At 36.1% G+C, this 17255-nt stretch overlaps 2 protein-coding genes across 3 annotated transcripts; both read right to left on the bottom strand.

Annotated features, from left to right (window-relative positions):
• Positions 1-322: 322 nt before the first annotated feature.
• LOC124632799 (sodium- and chloride-dependent glycine transporter 1-like) lies at positions 323-10708 on the bottom strand. 2 transcript variants are annotated; one of them, XM_047167767.1, is made up of 12 exons: positions 10391-10708; positions 9376-9535; positions 8781-9068; positions 8419-8572; positions 7943-8075; positions 7459-7593; positions 7007-7110; positions 6687-6924; positions 6469-6597; positions 6173-6382; positions 5917-6090; positions 5633-5797 (listed from the first exon to the last, which is right to left on the bottom strand). In XM_047167767.1, exons 1-12 carry the CDS (start codon positions 10472-10474, stop codon positions 5663-5665), a joined length of 1944 nt encoding a protein of 647 aa, XP_047023723.1. In that variant the 5' UTR covers positions 10475-10708; the 3' UTR covers positions 5633-5662. The 2 variants fall into 2 exon arrangements, with proteins under 2 accessions (XP_047023722.1, XP_047023723.1); XM_047167766.1 differs by lacking the exons at positions 6469-6597; positions 6687-6924; positions 7007-7110; ... (4 more) ...; positions 9376-9535; positions 10391-10708 and adding an exon at positions 323-5483 and having other exon boundaries at positions 5627-5797; positions 5917-6175.
• Positions 10709-13423: 2715 nt separating this feature from the next.
• On the bottom strand, positions 13424-16621 carry LOC124632571 (probable transaldolase). Its single transcript, XM_047167444.1, has 7 exons — positions 16408-16621; positions 15867-15990; positions 15618-15725; positions 15163-15294; positions 14683-14808; positions 14230-14455; positions 13424-13940 (listed from the first exon to the last, which is right to left on the bottom strand). Exons 1-7 carry the CDS (start codon positions 16502-16504, stop codon positions 13755-13757), a joined length of 999 nt encoding a protein of 332 aa, XP_047023400.1. The 5' UTR covers positions 16505-16621; the 3' UTR covers positions 13424-13754.
• Between the last annotated feature and the right edge of the window lie 634 nt (positions 16622-17255).

Below are 17255 nucleotides of genomic sequence, written 5' to 3'. Positions count from 1 at the left end.
CACACAAAAATACCCCAGCAAATTAAAAGAAAGTAGCGGAAAAAACCGCGAGCGCAGCGAGCGCGAAATTTTTTGAGTTTTGGGACACAAAAGTACCCAAAGCGGTTAAAGAAAAGCACTATAGGTAAATTGGAAAAGCCGCGAGCGTAGCGAGCGCGAATTTTTTTGAGTATTGGGACACAAAAGTACCCAAAGCGGTTAAAGAAAAACACTATAGGTAAATTGGAAAAGCCGCGAGCGTAGCGAACGCGAAATTTTTTGAGTTTTGGGGCACAAAAGTACCCAAAGCGGTAAAAAAAAGCACTGTAGGTAAATTGGAAAAGCCGCGAGCGAAGCGAGCGCTTTTTTTCCAACTTTAAGGAATTCAGAGGGGAGAGGGTTGACAGTCGGACTGTGTCACCTCGCTCAGTCCCGTGGCGATGCGTGTCTCGGGCCTGCACTGCGACTGGTAGTGAACCTAGGCTTTGCAGATTACAAAAGCACTCTCCGTGGATGGTCCCTTTTGCCCGTGCCATCCTGGTCGTGCAGATATGTGCCGACCGAGATGGCGCCCCCTAGACGTGGTACCCGGGGCGGACCGCCCCCGCCTCCCCCTTACGCCGCTACTGACGTCCGTGATTGAAACTATAGCTAAATTACTTAGTCTCTGCTGGAGCATTATTGATCTTAAATAGTTTGCGCTATTGCTGTTTTCGGAAATATTGAAATGAAATAATTGGTAAAAAGATATTTCGATTTGCCGCCCCCTAGGACGTGCCGCCCGCGTGCGGTGCACGCCATGCACGCCCGCTTACGGCGGGCCTGTGGGTAGCCATCGATTTTTGCAGCGATGTCAAAAATGAGAATTTCTTATATAAGATAATTTTGGCTTTTGATGGAAGTCAAAAAGAATTTGTAATATGTATAAGTACTTTGATTTGGATGTGATAAAGTACGAAAATTATCCGGGAAATCTAGCAACACACCGGAGAGACAACGTAGACGTAATCCTGACTGATAAAATTTGGCACAAGCCAGATTCGTCGACTGAACCTGAATTTACTAACATAGACGTTCAGCTTTACTAAGCTTATCCTACTTTAGTGTATTGGTTCGAACAAAAATCCCTGATTATGACCGTCATAAAATCCTATAGGCGTCTTAGGTAGATATGCTATAATATTGGCATAACAAGAACAAAAATTGTGCTTATAATTAAATCAGACGGAATCCATTGTAGATTAGACTCCCTACTTTACAATAAATAAGGTATTGTGCTAGATTATGATGTTATATATACTACTGTACGGCTATGTGTTTAAAAAGATATTACGGTGAAAACAAAACAAGTCATAGGTACAATCAAAAGTGAACATTTGTATATAGCCATTCGTTTGTCACCATTACATTAACATTTCGGTCACAAAATATTGTAATAGGTAAGCATTTTAAGGCAGACAAACATCAATCTCTCCAGATATTAAACTTACATTTTCAATGCCTTTTACTTTTGAACGGTAAAGCATACCATAGTTGTAGGTATAGGGTACCTTTTTCATACACAAATTCATTAATTTACACTGCTTCGTGAAGACATAAAGGCAGATATCATACTTAGTTGAACAGTCATAATGCCCTTAAGTCTCTATGACACCTTTTACTGAGCAAATGGACTTGGCTCCATGTTTAAGAAAAATATTATTAAATATTAATACTCGTAGTAGTAATTCATAAAGAATTGGAGCCTTGAGGCTTATTAATCTGGGCCCAATACGTCTTATTCTTGAAAATTATCGGCACCAAAAACTTTGTCACATCTTATGTAAAGTAAACATGACGAAATGAAATAAGTATAATCACATTATACAATTTCGGATAATTAATCATTTCATTGTAAAGAATAATATAGGTACTTAAATCCGTCCCGACATTGCTTTGTCTTAAAAAATACTATCAAATATCGCAATGTTCACATCGATGAAATGTTAACATTAAATAATTCTTGTATTATCCGATTCTACCCTGCGTTTTTATAATTTTCTCTCGACATTTTGATAAATAAATTTACAGAACACCTATATATAGATACAGAATATGTTTATAACTTGATTTCTGGATATCAATGATACACATCAATTTAATATTGATATAAATTGACACTGTGAGATGAAACTAGGTAATCATCTCTAAATGGTATCGAAAATATAATAATAATAATATTGTCTATGAAAAATATGTATTTCTTAGCACCACTAGCCTACCATACGCATGTCATTCAAAGTACATTCCATGATTTGATCACTAGTAGGTAATATTGCTATGCATGTTAGTCGCACGAGTTTTTAAATGGCACTTGGAATAATTTATATGTAGTTAACACATTCAGGATTAAATTATCATCAATTTAATAAAATTACCATTTTTCAATGTACTTAGTATTTTGTCAATTCCTTTCATTTTATTATTCTATGAGCAATCAATTAGTGTGTTACATAGGTCAAACTTCACTAACATAATCTACTCCAACACGCATTTTTAACTAACTGCCTAACATAATAATTATTATTACGTCATACATACAGAAGATTAGACATATTGACCATTCAGTTCACAAGTTTCTATTATAGGTATTTACAGCTATTTATAACATACCTACTATTCCACTACGCTGAGCGAGGAGTAAGGAATTGTCTATCTCATAAGAAAATGTGACCGTGCAACCTAGGATTCAAGCATCTTGATGGCTAGATTGTACATTTTACCTTGTGATGAAACTTGGAATAGTTATTTATATAAATTAATATTATTATCATTACAACTATGGATTGAGCGGCTTGTTTATCTCCTAGAAACTCAAACTGTAACAATTGTTAAGCTTTTAAACTTTTGTTACCATTACTTAATTCTTTGGATTTTGAGTCATTTCGCTTACTAGTGTCAGTAGACTTCGATGATGAACCTGACGAAACTAACGTAGAATTTGGAGCTGCAGACTTTCCACTCGTTGTAGAACTGATTGAAGTTGTGCTATTTTTGGCCACAGAGGATTTTTCTTTGCTTGATGAACTCATTGGTGTGATTTCAGATGATTGTGATGTTGTTTTAGTAGCTGTCGTTTTCGCTGTAGTTTGTGGCTTAGTCATCATCGTCCTCTGAGAATTAGTCGTCGGCGTGACCATGGTTGAAACTTTTGCCGACTTCGTACTTATTGCAGAACTCGTAGGTTTTGTAATTAAAGTACCAGTTCCTTGAGGTTTTTCTCTTGAGCCGTCATTTGTAGTTTTGACGTGCACAGAACTTGAAGCACTACCAGATTTATTTTCTGTATTCAGTGGCTTGGAGACTGTAGTAGGCGTTACTGTACCAACCTTCGTAATCGGCGTGCATATTTTCGAACTGCTAGATGATGTTAAAGGGTTATCAGATGAATTCATCGCCACTGAAGGTGTAGATATTTTATCGGCAATTGCCCCCGTTGTTTTAGATGGAATTTTTGTGGCTGGGGCAGTAACAACGTCATCAGAAAGTTTACTTGTCGTCACAACCGTTGATATCGGAGCAGATATTTTGTTTCCAGCAGCAATAGTTGTAGATGGTGCAGATGTTACAGTTGTACTCATTAGAACAGATGTTTTGGCAGCATTGGGTGCATTTATGGACGTAGATGATTCTTTAACAGTTTTAGGTACAGTAACAGAAGTGGTCTTGATAGTAGCGGTTGCAGTATTAGTTTGTGTTGTCGTTACCTGTATGCCGATTGCAGGTGGGTTATTCACAGATGTAGTTTTTGTAGGAGCAACGGTTTTGCTGGTAGTTGAATTTGCAGTCGTAGCAACAGATGTTTTACTACAAGTTACAGCGCAATATAAATCGTCGGTTAAAGATTTTCTTAGGTCGACGTTGTGTATTTTAGAAACAGGAACGGAGGAAGTCGTTTGGGTAAGTTTTTTGCTAGCAGTCGAACTAGTAGTTAAGGAAGCAGGTATTTTATTATCAGCTGTATTGGCGCTTATTGGTAGTGTCGTAATAATAGTTGTTGGCACATTATTGGCACTATGTTTTGGCAATTTTGTTTTATCACCTATTTCATCTGCTTCATTAGAAATCGATTTTTCACCTGACTTATTTAAACTCATTCCTTCATTAGATTGAGGAGATGTTACCATATTCGATTTTAATTTTGGCATTGTACCGTCCTTATCGTTTACAACACTTTGACGTTGCAGTTGTTTATTATTAAAGGATGTGTTATTATAATCTTTATCAGCACTGGCTTTGTCTTCAGATTTAACACTACCGCATGCATCAGTTTTTTGTGAATCTGGTTTAACAATCTTATTCAAATCGCTTTTCTTTACCGGATATCGGGGTGATTTATCTGACATTATTGTTAGTGGTTGTTCGATTACTTCACTCTTACCATTATTATTTGCTGAAGTCACTTTTGTCGTGCTTAGTGCAACCGCTCCAATTTGCAATACCTGCGGAAGTGTTGTTTTAATTTTATTTGATGATATAGAATTAGCAGGTTGTGACCCTGATGTTTTAGGTGGACACTCTGTACCGGATTGATCTTTTTTGCTAGTATTCTTATTTTCTGTTGCATTGTCTTTACTACTAGTTGTGATAGATTTAGGCTGAGTTAGTGTAGATTCCTTATTAGATAAAGATGATAGAGATATTTTATCTGGCGCATTAGTTGTAACAGTTTTCTTTTCTGTTGAAATTAATATTTTTGAGTCTATTTCTTTATTTTGCAGTGTATTAAGCAAAGGTTTCATAATCTGTTCTGTTATTGGTTTAGCATTATGAGAAATAGTTGAATACCCTGTACTAATATTTGAACTGACTTGCCCCGAAGTTTCACCGGTGTTAATTCCACTTTTAATTACGCTTACTTCGATTGTTGATAATATGGGCACTGGAGTCATTTGAACCGGTTCCATTTGCTTAGTTTTACCATCAGTGTGTATTTTTGCCGTTGTAAATATTAATGGACTTGGATTATAACCAACTTGCCTAGAATTATCAATTTCCACAAGAATTTGACTTTTAGGTGCAACGTAACCCTTAAGACCATCATGACTGTTAAAGACATTAGTATTCATGTGGTTATGTATGGGAGCATTAGAACTTGTGAATTTTGAAACAGAATTGTCTTTTACGTTAGAACTTTCTACAACTCTATCCTTGATGTCAGAAGTATCAGAAAGCCCTGAACTCTTATCTGTTATTAATTTATCTTTGTCACTTCCTTTTCCATCAGTATCGGTCTTTGTTTTTGTCAAAAGGTTAAATTTGGCACTTTGGGGCTTTATTGTTTCGGTTTTTTCTTTGTCTTTTTGCAAGAGAGGTTCTATAACAGCGTCATCAGATTCGTGGCTAAAGTTCTGAACCTTTCGTTTAATAGAATTTCTTTTGGTTTTTATTATTGCTCCAGATTTTTTAATTTCATTTTCTATCCCACTAGTAATAGAAGAAGAATCTCCACCATCTTGTGACGTCTGGAAAAAATTAAAAGTTTAAGTTTAGTGCTTACCTGACGGGACAGCTGCTCATAAATAGTACCTACTCATGTACCAACAAACAAATCTATCTAAATGGTTTTTTTTTTGCTCCACCATGGTATGACACAGGTGGTATTTACCTTCCGCATAGCAACAAGCGGATGCGTGTGCGGGGGTCAAGCACCTCGCTCACGAAGCACCGGGCGGCCGTGAAGCAGCAGCACCGGCGGCGACAGCTCCGACTCGTGTCTCATCACTGCTGTCGCTGATGGCCCCCACTCTTCTGTAGGACGCGAGAGCGCTCTTGCTTTCTGTTATCGTAATTGTTACCAGATTTATAATTTACAATATAAAAAAATACATTTTTTTAAAAAAAAGCTCACATTTTACACATGAGATTCAAAATAATTATATCTCATGTTTAACATACCTCCATAATGGTCAAATCATCAGGCCCACTGCAGATCTGATCGATAGCCATCAACACGACCACGACTACAGGCAGCACACCCAAGATCCAGCCGACTGCATCTGCCCACATCGGATACACATAGTATCCATAAGAAGCCGGCTTATACTCGATCCAGTTGAACACCAGGATGAACTGATGACCAAATATACCAAAATATAAAAATAAAATAAAGAAATTCTACAAGTAATGTGTACGGTAATATACAAGAACTTACCACTAAAGCAGCAGGTGTAATAATGCGCCACATGGCACTCCAGAAGAACACCCAGAGCTTGGTCTGCCGACCAATCATTCTCTGAATGTCTCCGCAAAACTTTTCTGCGCCATAGATCCAAGCTATTAGAATGCACTCCCCAATAGCTATGATAAGTACCGACCAATTAGCAGCATATTTATCCATCAATTGTAGCCAGTACATACCACTCTAGAAAATATATAAACATCTTATTATTTATAACATTATTCCATGTTGTTAGTTGTTTTTCAAGTTATTATTATTATTGGTCTTACATTTGTTGTGAAGATAAGGCCACCAAGATAGCCAAACACAGCCACCGTCAACACGACCCAAACTTTCTTTTGACGAAAATTGGGAAATCTGTCCAGTATGGCAGTTGTTACAGTTTCCATTAACGCAAACTAAAAAAAAAACAGAGTCAGATTTAGGCACATAACATTTAGGATGAAAAATATTAAATTACTATTAGAAAAAAAAAATAGGTTCATACCTGCGAGTCAAGTCCAAGCGTTAATAACATGACAAAAAATAATATAGACCAAAGAGGTGACACTGGTAGTCTTGTCACTACTTCAGGATAAACGATGAAGGCAAGTCCAGCGCCCTGATCGACCACTCGGTCAACCTCAACATTCAGTTCATGTGCCAGAAATCCTATGACAGAAAATATTACCAGCCCAGCAAAAAACGATGTCGCTATGTTTGACACGGCAACGATCAACGAATCTCTGCAAAATAATGATAAATATAAATAAAACTTCCTCAACAATTGATGTCACTTTTGAAAAATAAATAATGAATGAGGCTTACATGTAGCAGTTGTTGGAAAACTTGTTGTAAGAGGACAACGTAATTAAACCGCCCCATGCAGGACTTAAGGCAAAGAATATTTGAACAGCGGCGTCACCCCAAACCTGAAATTTGTTTCAGAAAAATGATGTTCTCCTGAAGAAAACCATTAAAATCTTTGTGGTCTACCTCCACAACAGTATCTATTCTAATATTATAAAGCCGAAGTATTCCTTTGTTTTCTTCAAGGCGCTAACCTCGTGAACTACTGGATCTGATATGAAAGTTCGGACGTTTTGAAGTACTGATATCTCGAGCTCGTCTAAGCTGAAATGACGCTCCCCACTACCGAATTTAGTGCGGAAGCGTTAGTGAGGCTAATCATTTCAGCTGAAACAAGCTATAATATAATGGAATATCGTGCAAATAAACATTAACCTTTTTTGGCAGTCAAGTAAAAAAATAGTAAGTACCTGAGCATTGAGTAGTTGACTGAAATCTGGAGTCAGGTAAAAAAGGATTCCGGTCGATGCGCCAGGTAAAGTTACTCCCCGGAAAAATAGTATCACCAGTACCACGTACGGGAAAAGGGCGGTGAAATAGACAACCTAAAAAAAGCGGAGGCTATTTTATCTTACATACACATACACATAAATCTTGATTTCTGTTCACTGTTTAGAAAATTGCCAATGTAACGTGATTTTATCATAAAAAAAGGATAAAGCTAGGCAACCTTCATTCTTTTTCACCTAAATTATTTTGAAAAAATGACGTTTGATATCTTCCCAAAACAATTTAGCTACTATTAACTCGATATGTTATTGTTACGATCAGTGATACTCGTTGCTGTAACTGACAACAATACATCAACTATCAGCTTTCTCTCACCCGCTTTTGTCATGTTCTCTAAAAGTTGAAAAGCCTCAAATGTTAATTGTATATTTTGGCTGGTCTCACCTTTCCAGAAGACTGTACCCCCTTACACAAACAAAGAAACACGATCAGCCAAGCTGCCAGCAAACAAACTGCCATACCCCAACGGATTTGACCAGTTTCTTCTATTCCGGAGGAAAGCCCCAGTACTTGATTTCTACAAACAAACAAATAAATAAATTTTCCAAAAGAAAAACGATTTCTAAAAGAATGAAATTGTAAACAAAAAAAATACGTATTATCTACATCACTCAAGAAGTCGGAACATATAAAAAGAACAAATATCTAAATACGTGAATACGTGGTAAATATAATCAACAGAGCTGAGAACGTCCTGCCTTATGGGATGTCGGTTAAAAAGGTCTTCCTTGCCATCTTCAACAGATTAATTGGCAAACACAGCTGCTAAAGAATATCTATTGAAACTCTATTCTGGACCTCTAGTGCTCTATATTTTTATAGATAAAGGTAGCACCTTTATCTACGACGAAGCTACTTACGTGAAATATTCTTCGGCTGGAGGTCGTCGAAGTGCCCCTTCAGCTAGCGCGTTAATATTGTGTAATAGAGCATAGGTTTGATTGAAGCACTTTCTCAGGTAGTATGTTCCATTAATCGCTTCACAGCTGTCTGCCTCCTCATAAGAATAACAATCTGAAATAAATAACAAACGATCTCAAACCTCGCAAATCTGTTGAGCCTACATAATACTTAACAGTCTAACAGAAATACTATTTCTAGTAGTCTCTACTTTGTAGTCTATATTGCGCAGACTTGAACAGCAATTACTTTTTATCCTTTTGTAAAATTGAGCTTTTCTTAAATATTTTTGATCCAACTAGAAAAAAGAAACTCTACTTACGTTCAGTACTCCATTCTGCATCACAATTCTGCCACGGCAGTTGATAGAAAATGCTCATGAAGGACACAGCCATGTAGTAAATTGTCCATGCTATGATCAGATTATAGTACAGCATGACGATGCTGGAGACTATCACCATGCCATAACCAAGTCCTTGGAAGAGTGGACAGAATTTGTTGTACACGGCCACAGGACCCAACGCGGCATACTGCCCAAATGATAGCTCCATAAACATCAGAGGCAAACCAGCAATTATAAGCATCACAGTAAACGGAATGAGAAAAGCGCCTGAAACAAATGAAAATGTTAGATAGTCATACGACATTTCTACAATACTAAACGTGTAAAGTGATTTTGGATAGATGTTGTCTTACTTCAAGTTTATTCGTAAAATATACGATTTTCAATTGAGATTTAATAAAAACTTTCAAATAATTTTGCAAAAATATGCATTTGTTTAAAAAGGAATCATTTTTTAGTTATCTGTCTCATAAACACCAAACAATACAATATAGACAACGGTGCGTCCTGCGGATCGTTCATTTCACGCGACTTTTCAGAAACAGTTAGAGCTGTTCGGAACAAAATTAAATACCTCCTCCGTTGTTATAGCACAAGTAGGGGAACCGCCAAACGTTGCCCAAGCCCACACTGTAGCCCAGCAGTGACAATAAGAAGTCAAATCTTCCAGTCCAGTTGCCACGTGCTGGTTCTGCATCCTCTGCCGCTGGCTCTGGATTTAATTCATCTTTGCTCTGGTCAACGACAAAATATTTTTATTCATCACGCTATATCAAACTCCGAAAAATTGTTTTAAATTGTTTAATATTGAGACGAAACAGCAATAACCAAAGCCTTTATGGAAGTATTAGTGTAAAGTGAATGCTAATGGAACCAATTAGATGCCTCTTATATACCTACTCGTGTAGGTAGACTCTTATACACGGGAAGTTGTGGAGTGGTTCATTTCATTCTTCGCCGGGGACCACATGGCCTACTTTACACACAAATGAAACGATGTATAATTTTACCTGTGTAATAAACACGTTCATATAACCGAACGGGGTGCCCTCCGTCAAAAGTCAGTATATATTTAACTTCTTGACTATTCTAATTTGATTTGCTCCAAAAGGTAATCATAAAGTTTCGGATTTGAGACTTTCTTTTGACAAATCAATGAAATTAATGGTAAAATAATATGAAAAAAATGTTTGCACTGTAAAACAAGTAGGTTTCTATAAGACTATAATGGCCACTATTGTTCATAAGAGTCAATTATTACATTCAAACGTAGCTATGCCAAAGCAAACTAAATAATAAACCAGTGAAACCATTTATTTAATTCATAACGTGAATCAGCTGATGGCAAGCATGATGCGCCGTCTCCACTCAACATCGTCATTGTTACGAGACATAAGCAAGTATATGAAAGATATATGTAAGTAGATACCTCCATGTACCATATGACCTACATATCGAAAAGACCTATAAACCTTTTCGAGTTTGTAATAATTAAACTGTAATTAACAAACATTTTTCCCATATCATTACTTTTAGAAAAAGGTCCCGTTTAAGGAATCTACTTCTAAGACAGGGCAATAGAAACTCACATCAGCGATTTTTGTATCCATTGCTGAAATATCCTTTGCCACTGCAGGTATCTGGGTCTTTGGTGTTTTAGATGACTTAGACATGTTAAACTAAATAGAAAAGGAAACTATTTGAACAAACATCGCTGCTCAGGCTTTACATCGGCAGTCAGCAGCACGCCAATGACACAAGGAACACCGAGTCTCGCACTGAACATCACACTCACTACAACTGAACTACGAATACCATTGAATACTTTACAAGTCGAGTGGATACTAGAACCAAGTAGTTTAGAGGAAATTAATCAAAAACCGAGCGAGTTAAGTGAACATTAAATCGAAAAATACAAAACGCAGGAACGCGCAGATGTCAAGTTTCGCATCGACCGAACTCTGAATGAACATCTAGGTCAATATCAAGCCTCCGCCCCCGCCGCCCCCGCGCGCTTCTTCACCCCCTTGTGAACATTTTCTTCACTAATACATAATAATATGGAAATTTTCTTGATTATCACTCATAGGAACATAGTTAACGCTCATTTGATATGAAATTACCATGGCGGTGAAATACAACTTACAGGAGTCTGTCCATGTACAAATATACAATGGGTACGAGTACCTTCATGCGAACCGCACATCGAAAATTAGAAGTACTGTTATCTGAAACCGTACAAGTAATTTTACAGTCCTGTAAAAATAATTACATATCCACCAGGATTACGATCGTCACCTAGGAAATAAAAGTAACACTACGCTATGCATATCTACTTATGTAGGGTAAAGAATCGACAAACATAATGATCGAAAGTACATACATACATAATTATTTATATTAAAAACAAATCACCAAAATCCCATTATTATTTAACTTAATCAATACATCTGTAGCCGTAAGCTTTCGTAGCATATTTCGTAGCGAGGCGTAGCAAGAAACGACGGCAATATTAACTTCGGTTCAATTTCAGATAATGTATTACATAATTCTACCTACATAATATTATTTTCTTATACTGATTTTCATTTTTAACCGACTGCTCAAAAAGAGAAGGAGGGTCTCAATTCAGATGTTTGTTCCCGCGTATCTCCATCTAGGTACTCGTTTACCAACCAATTCGATTTTTTTTTTGTTGCAATGGAACTTCCCAAGCGGTCCAGGGTCTGATGATGGGAACCCTGAAAATCTGCGGGCTACTGTCGTAAGTTGTAAACATACATAGGGTAGAAGAGAACTATACTATATTTAAAAGAAATAAAACATATTAGGCGACCTAGAGAAAAACTTTTTACGAAACCAAAAACTACCTACATACAATTCAGAAACGAGCGATTATTGCGGTGCAGAAAAACACAAATTGCGGTGGTTTGTATTTCTCAGATTTTCGGGGATGCTTTAATAACACATATCCTTCATTTACCCATTTGAACAAGATTGGCAGTCGTTACGGGTACTCAGAAGCCAGAAAGTCTGACAAACAGTCTTGCCAAGGCATATCAGGTTGCCCGGGTATACAAACGAGTCATGGAGGTCAGAGTCGCTCCATATAAAACACTGGTACTCAGTTTGCATCTGGTTAGACTTGAAACCAACCTCAATATACATAGTTGGGAATAGGCTAGGCAGATTTGAAAATTAAATAAAATTTCCAAGTACTTCTTCTTCAGGGTGCATTTTATTTTAACTTTTTCTTTGAAAAAAATTATTTCGCTACAAATTGCTGGATTTTCTTTCGTACTGTACGTACATACAACGAATTTCCTTCAAGATACAGCTTTTCGAAAATGAATAATGAAATAGCAGTCGATTCAAATATATTTATTTATTATCCAGCTAGGTTAACGATCAATTACGAGTATCATCAGTATCAAGATTCGCGGTAGGTACCTAATATCTGAATACCCCTAAGTATTTTTTTTCGTTGTATTCCATTAGTGGTCAGTATGTCGAGTGACAAGAAAGATGGGAATAAATTGGGAATAGGTCAGGAAGAAGATTCCGAAAGTTATTTCAATTGAAATGTTTGTCTAATTATTCTTCGCATTTTTATTGGAAAAATATTTGAATTGATTTTTGCGTATTTTCCTCCTCTCTTTTCTTTATTGACTCTATGTTGATTTCCATTCAAAAAGTCTTAGAATCTCTATACATATTAAGATCTTGTTCCTAAACTGTCGTCAGGGCCGAGCCGCCTCCGTGTACCAAGTGTGCGGCACACAGGCACCAAGGAATAAGGATGCCACTACCTCTTCCTGAGCTTTGAACACTTTCAACAATTTCCTAATCTCCAGCATTTTTTTTTTTGTGTTTATATGTTTGTGCATAAGTCACGTAAATTCCACGAATTCAATGTAGACAGCGTTTATAAGGAAAATGTCACCATCTTGGGATATTCTATAACTTAATCTTAGTTTCGTCAGAATAAGTTCATTCAATCAAAAGATATATCTAATTAATTAATTTAATGAGTTAAAGAAGTAACATATCACAACACAACACACTATATAACTAGCAACACTATCAGTTGACAGTTAGCTCCATACCCGATAGATGGCGTTGCAATGATTTTATTAAGGACAATGCGTGCGAGAAATGCAATATTCGGAGAACTCAATATCCAGTAAGAATATTTGTATCAAACTTTGTCATTGTAAAAAATACTTACTGGATATATAAAAAATCTGTACTGATATAATTCAGCCGAAGAGAGTACCTATTAAGTTTTTTTGGCGCTAAACTCTGGAACTAACTTGAAGCTAGCTTAAATGTTAAATTGTTTTCAAAATGTTGGAAGCAAATTAGCCACATAATTATATTACTTTAGCTTCCGCTAAACACCTACGCTGCGTAAACGTTAAAATTTCTCGAAATCGTAAATTGATATTTCCTTTCCTTTAAAAAATTAAAAATGTACTGGGAAATGATAATGTCTATCTTTTGATAGCTCTATGTTACAATAGCTATTTATTGCCAATTTTCCTAGAATCGGCCCTGCAGAACGTGTAAAATACAGACAATCCACACGAAGGAACGTTTTGATTCAAAAAAAAATATTGCAATTTTTGAAAATAGTTTAATAGGTATCTTCTAAACCCTCCAATAAAGATTTATACAACAATTTGTACTGGAATGTACTAATTTTGCGGTCCCTTTTTACAACACAACAGGTGTGTTACACACACACACACAACAGGTTAGTAATAGAAAATGGAATACAATAGGAAGTTATCTAATTAACAATGTAAAAATAACACATATAAAAAAACCTCAAGAAAACCTCGTAAAAATATATGAAAAACAATTTATTTAAATCACTCCTTATGCTTAAATTTAAGCTTAGCCTAATTGTGCCTCTTAACCCCAGTTAGTGTGCATTTTTCTTTTTCATATTTACTTCTTAGCCAATAGAGCTTTGATAAGAGTCTCAAGTTTTCTTGTGTCAGCAGCAAATTTCCTGATTCCGTCCGAAAGTTTGTCAGTAGCCATCTGATCTTCATTAAGATGCCAACGGAACTGCGACTCGCTTAGGGAAATCTTTTCCATGTCACACTGAGCAGCAAACTTTGGGTCCAGAACCTGTAAACAGACAAAATATAATTAATTTTGTTACAATGTGGTTAATTTAATGTTCAAGATAGTTTTTCTTTGTTTTTATGCATCAATAAAAGTACAAAATTATCCTCAACCATGCATTTAGAGAGACATTCAAATGCAAAAATACGCTTATGACGAAGCAGTAAACGAAATTCTGACGTTAATACAAAAATCGCAAAGTAATGTTACTATGCAAGATTTCATAGATTGAAGATAAACTAATGACTTCATGATGCTCTCTTATAATGAATCAAAAAGGTATTAAACTCACTCTCTTCAGTGGTTGCTCACTGGATGCCAACTCTTGTAAAAGCTTAGGGCTGATGGTAAGCAGGTCGCAGCCGGCTAGCTCGCGAATCTCGCCAGTGTTACGGAAAGATGCTCCCATCACTTGAGTCTTGTAGCCAAATTTCTTGTAGTAATTGTATACGCGAGTGACTGACACGACGCCAGGGTCTTCTTTACCTTCATATGTCTTCTTTGTGTGCTCAACATACCTACAACATGTTATGTCCTATCTTATCATCGCACCACTGAGTATGTACAACACAATTTAGCTAGTCATATATGATCGCTGTTTGTGTGTCCAACTGGCTCAGAACATTATTACAGAGTGAGAGTTAAGCACAGCAAATCCTTCAAAATACTTTAATGGTAAAATTCTGTACATCCAAGTATAAAATGTAAAAACTTAAATCTTGTGTGCTGAATAAATTAAACTTACCAATCCAGAATTCTTCCAACAAATGGTGATATAAGGGTGACATTAGCTTCAGCACAAGCAATAGCTTGGTACAAAGAGAACAGCAAGGTCAAATTACAGTGGATTCCATGTTTTTTCTCTAATTCTCTATAAAGTAAAAATATAAAATTAAAAGATTGATCCCGTGTTTGGATAACATTTTATAAACTACAACTTAAGTTCTTGTTATTGATACATAAGTATTATCAGGTCAATAGTTTATGTTATGATAGTTTATATCTTAAAATGGGGCATAATATTACACAGAAAGGAAGCAAACAAGTGAGTTATTTTGCTGTATGATTGAAAGCTGTTGGGGATGTCAGCTCTCATTTCTTGTTGTAGGTGGGAACAAAACTTCTGTCAATAGTTGAAAGAACTAAATACACAGGAAGAACTACACACATTTAGTACACATAAGACATTTTAAAACATTTTTCTAATTCAAATACCAATTGTTACCTTGCTGCTTGGATGCCTTCCCAAGTTGAAGCCAACTTTATTAGAATGCGTTCCTTCTTAATGCCATATTCAGCAAACATGTTGATCAGCTTGATAGCCTTGGATATGCTGGCATCCTTATCAAAGGACAATCTGAAAACAAAGATGTTGCAGCGTTATAGCAAACTTGTATCTTGCTACTATACTAACATTTTAATGAAGAATGCAATCAGCATGCAATGTAAATAATTGATTACATAATACAATGTTATTTTCTAATAAGCATTTAGATAAGATATCAATGATAATTAGTAGTAGTAATATACTGATTAAAACTGTATTGTGGTATTAAGAATATTTTGCATTTTGTATTAATGTAAAAGTAATTTTAAAAACTAGGCTAATAATAAGAAATTGGTTAAATAAGTTTCTAACAAAGAAATATTTATATTTCAGGTACATAAATATTTAATTACCTGGCGTCAACTTCCACAGAGACTCTCCCAGGAATGATCTTAAGTATCTCACAACCAAACAATACACTGAGCATGTCCAGGGTCTCTGCTACTTGCTCTTCCACAGTGCTGAAAGTATAATGTAGAATAACTTAGATATTAAATTGTTGGCAATGACATTCCTACAAGTTGAACATAAATATGCATGCCTTGCTCAATAAATTATTCTACTTATTTCAAAGAGAACTCAAAAGAAACAGTACCACATACCTGCCAACCTCCTTCGCATATTTGATGGCTTTATCAAGTATATGCTGGTACTGCTCCATGGCAGCCGCAGACAATATCAAACTTGGATTTGTAGTAGCATCTGTTGGTTTGTACTCCTTCATTGCTGCAACATTTGACATTTAATTAAACTATGGCCCAGACATTATAAAAAATATTATATTTATTCTCATTAAAAAATCTATTATATCTGTAAGAAACTTAATTGAAACATGTGGATGACCCTGACCTCTCCTTGTTGAATCTTGCTTAATATGAAGGTATCTTTTTAAAAGCATTTTCACTCAATGCGAGCTTATAATAAGAAGTATTTAGACTTATAAATCAAATTCCATATCATATTTTTATATAGAACATAAAAAATTACATTATTCTACCTTCCCAACATTACGGGTCGGAACTTTCAATAACCTATTACGAGGTCAGATCGTGTGTCGTTATTATAAACAAGTCATGGGGAACTTGACCTGCTCCGAAATTCTAACTTTCATAAAATAAAGAAAACAATATAATTATTTCTAACCTTCAAAATCACCGGTATCGGCCACCACCGTACAATATTGTTTTAACTGCTCTAGGGCGCTCATTTTGGTACGTTTCGCTTGGGGTTCACCACTCATACTGAAGATTTTACCTGAACGGAACCTGAAAGTGTTAATACAATCACTCGACGCTAATAAGTGGAGCGTGAATAAAAACGATTGAATTGACTATATAAACGTCATACACACAATCATAAAGGCTGATTTACATTGAGTCAGTAACTGACGTCAGTGTAGGCGCCGAAAACTGACGCGTGCAATTTACACGAAGTCAGTGTAGTGTCAGTGTTCCGTCAGTAGTACTGTACTGACTTCAAACCAATTTACACGATGGCAGTGCCGGGTCAGCACTGACTTGTCAGTGGACTGACGTCAGTTACTGACTCAATGTAAATCAGCCTTAAAATCGGTGAAGGTGACCTCGGCATAGCAAAAAAAACTTGAAGCGGATTTTTCAGTGTGTGTTCCGATATACAGACAAGACAAGCTGCTGCTCCAATGTTAATAATCTTAACTATCAACCTAACTCTATTTAGATGATTAGCTATGTTTTTAGCTTTTATTTATTACTGATTTGGGTAACACCGAGTACACCTAACATATGTCGCGTACGTGCGTGCGTCGTCATACTTGCATGACTTACCGTCAGTTGCACAAAGGTCCATTAAAATTAAAGCTTCATTAAATCAACACTTTTTATCTTGTTGACAAAGAAAGAGTCAGTAATAGATTTAAAGAAGCTTTAACTTTAATGGAGCTTTCTGCAACTGACGGATACTCATCTTACCCTTATATTAGGATATTATATGTCTTTTCTAGCAAAAATAAA

The sequence above is a fragment of the Helicoverpa zea genome, chromosome 8 (genome assembly GCF_022581195.2).
Source record: "Helicoverpa zea isolate HzStark_Cry1AcR chromosome 8, ilHelZeax1.1, whole genome shotgun sequence".
NCBI classification, from domain to species: Eukaryota; Metazoa; Arthropoda; class Insecta; order Lepidoptera; family Noctuidae; genus Helicoverpa; species Helicoverpa zea.
Note: the sequence above shows the minus strand (reverse complement) of the source record. Positions and strands in the feature narration are given on the sequence as shown.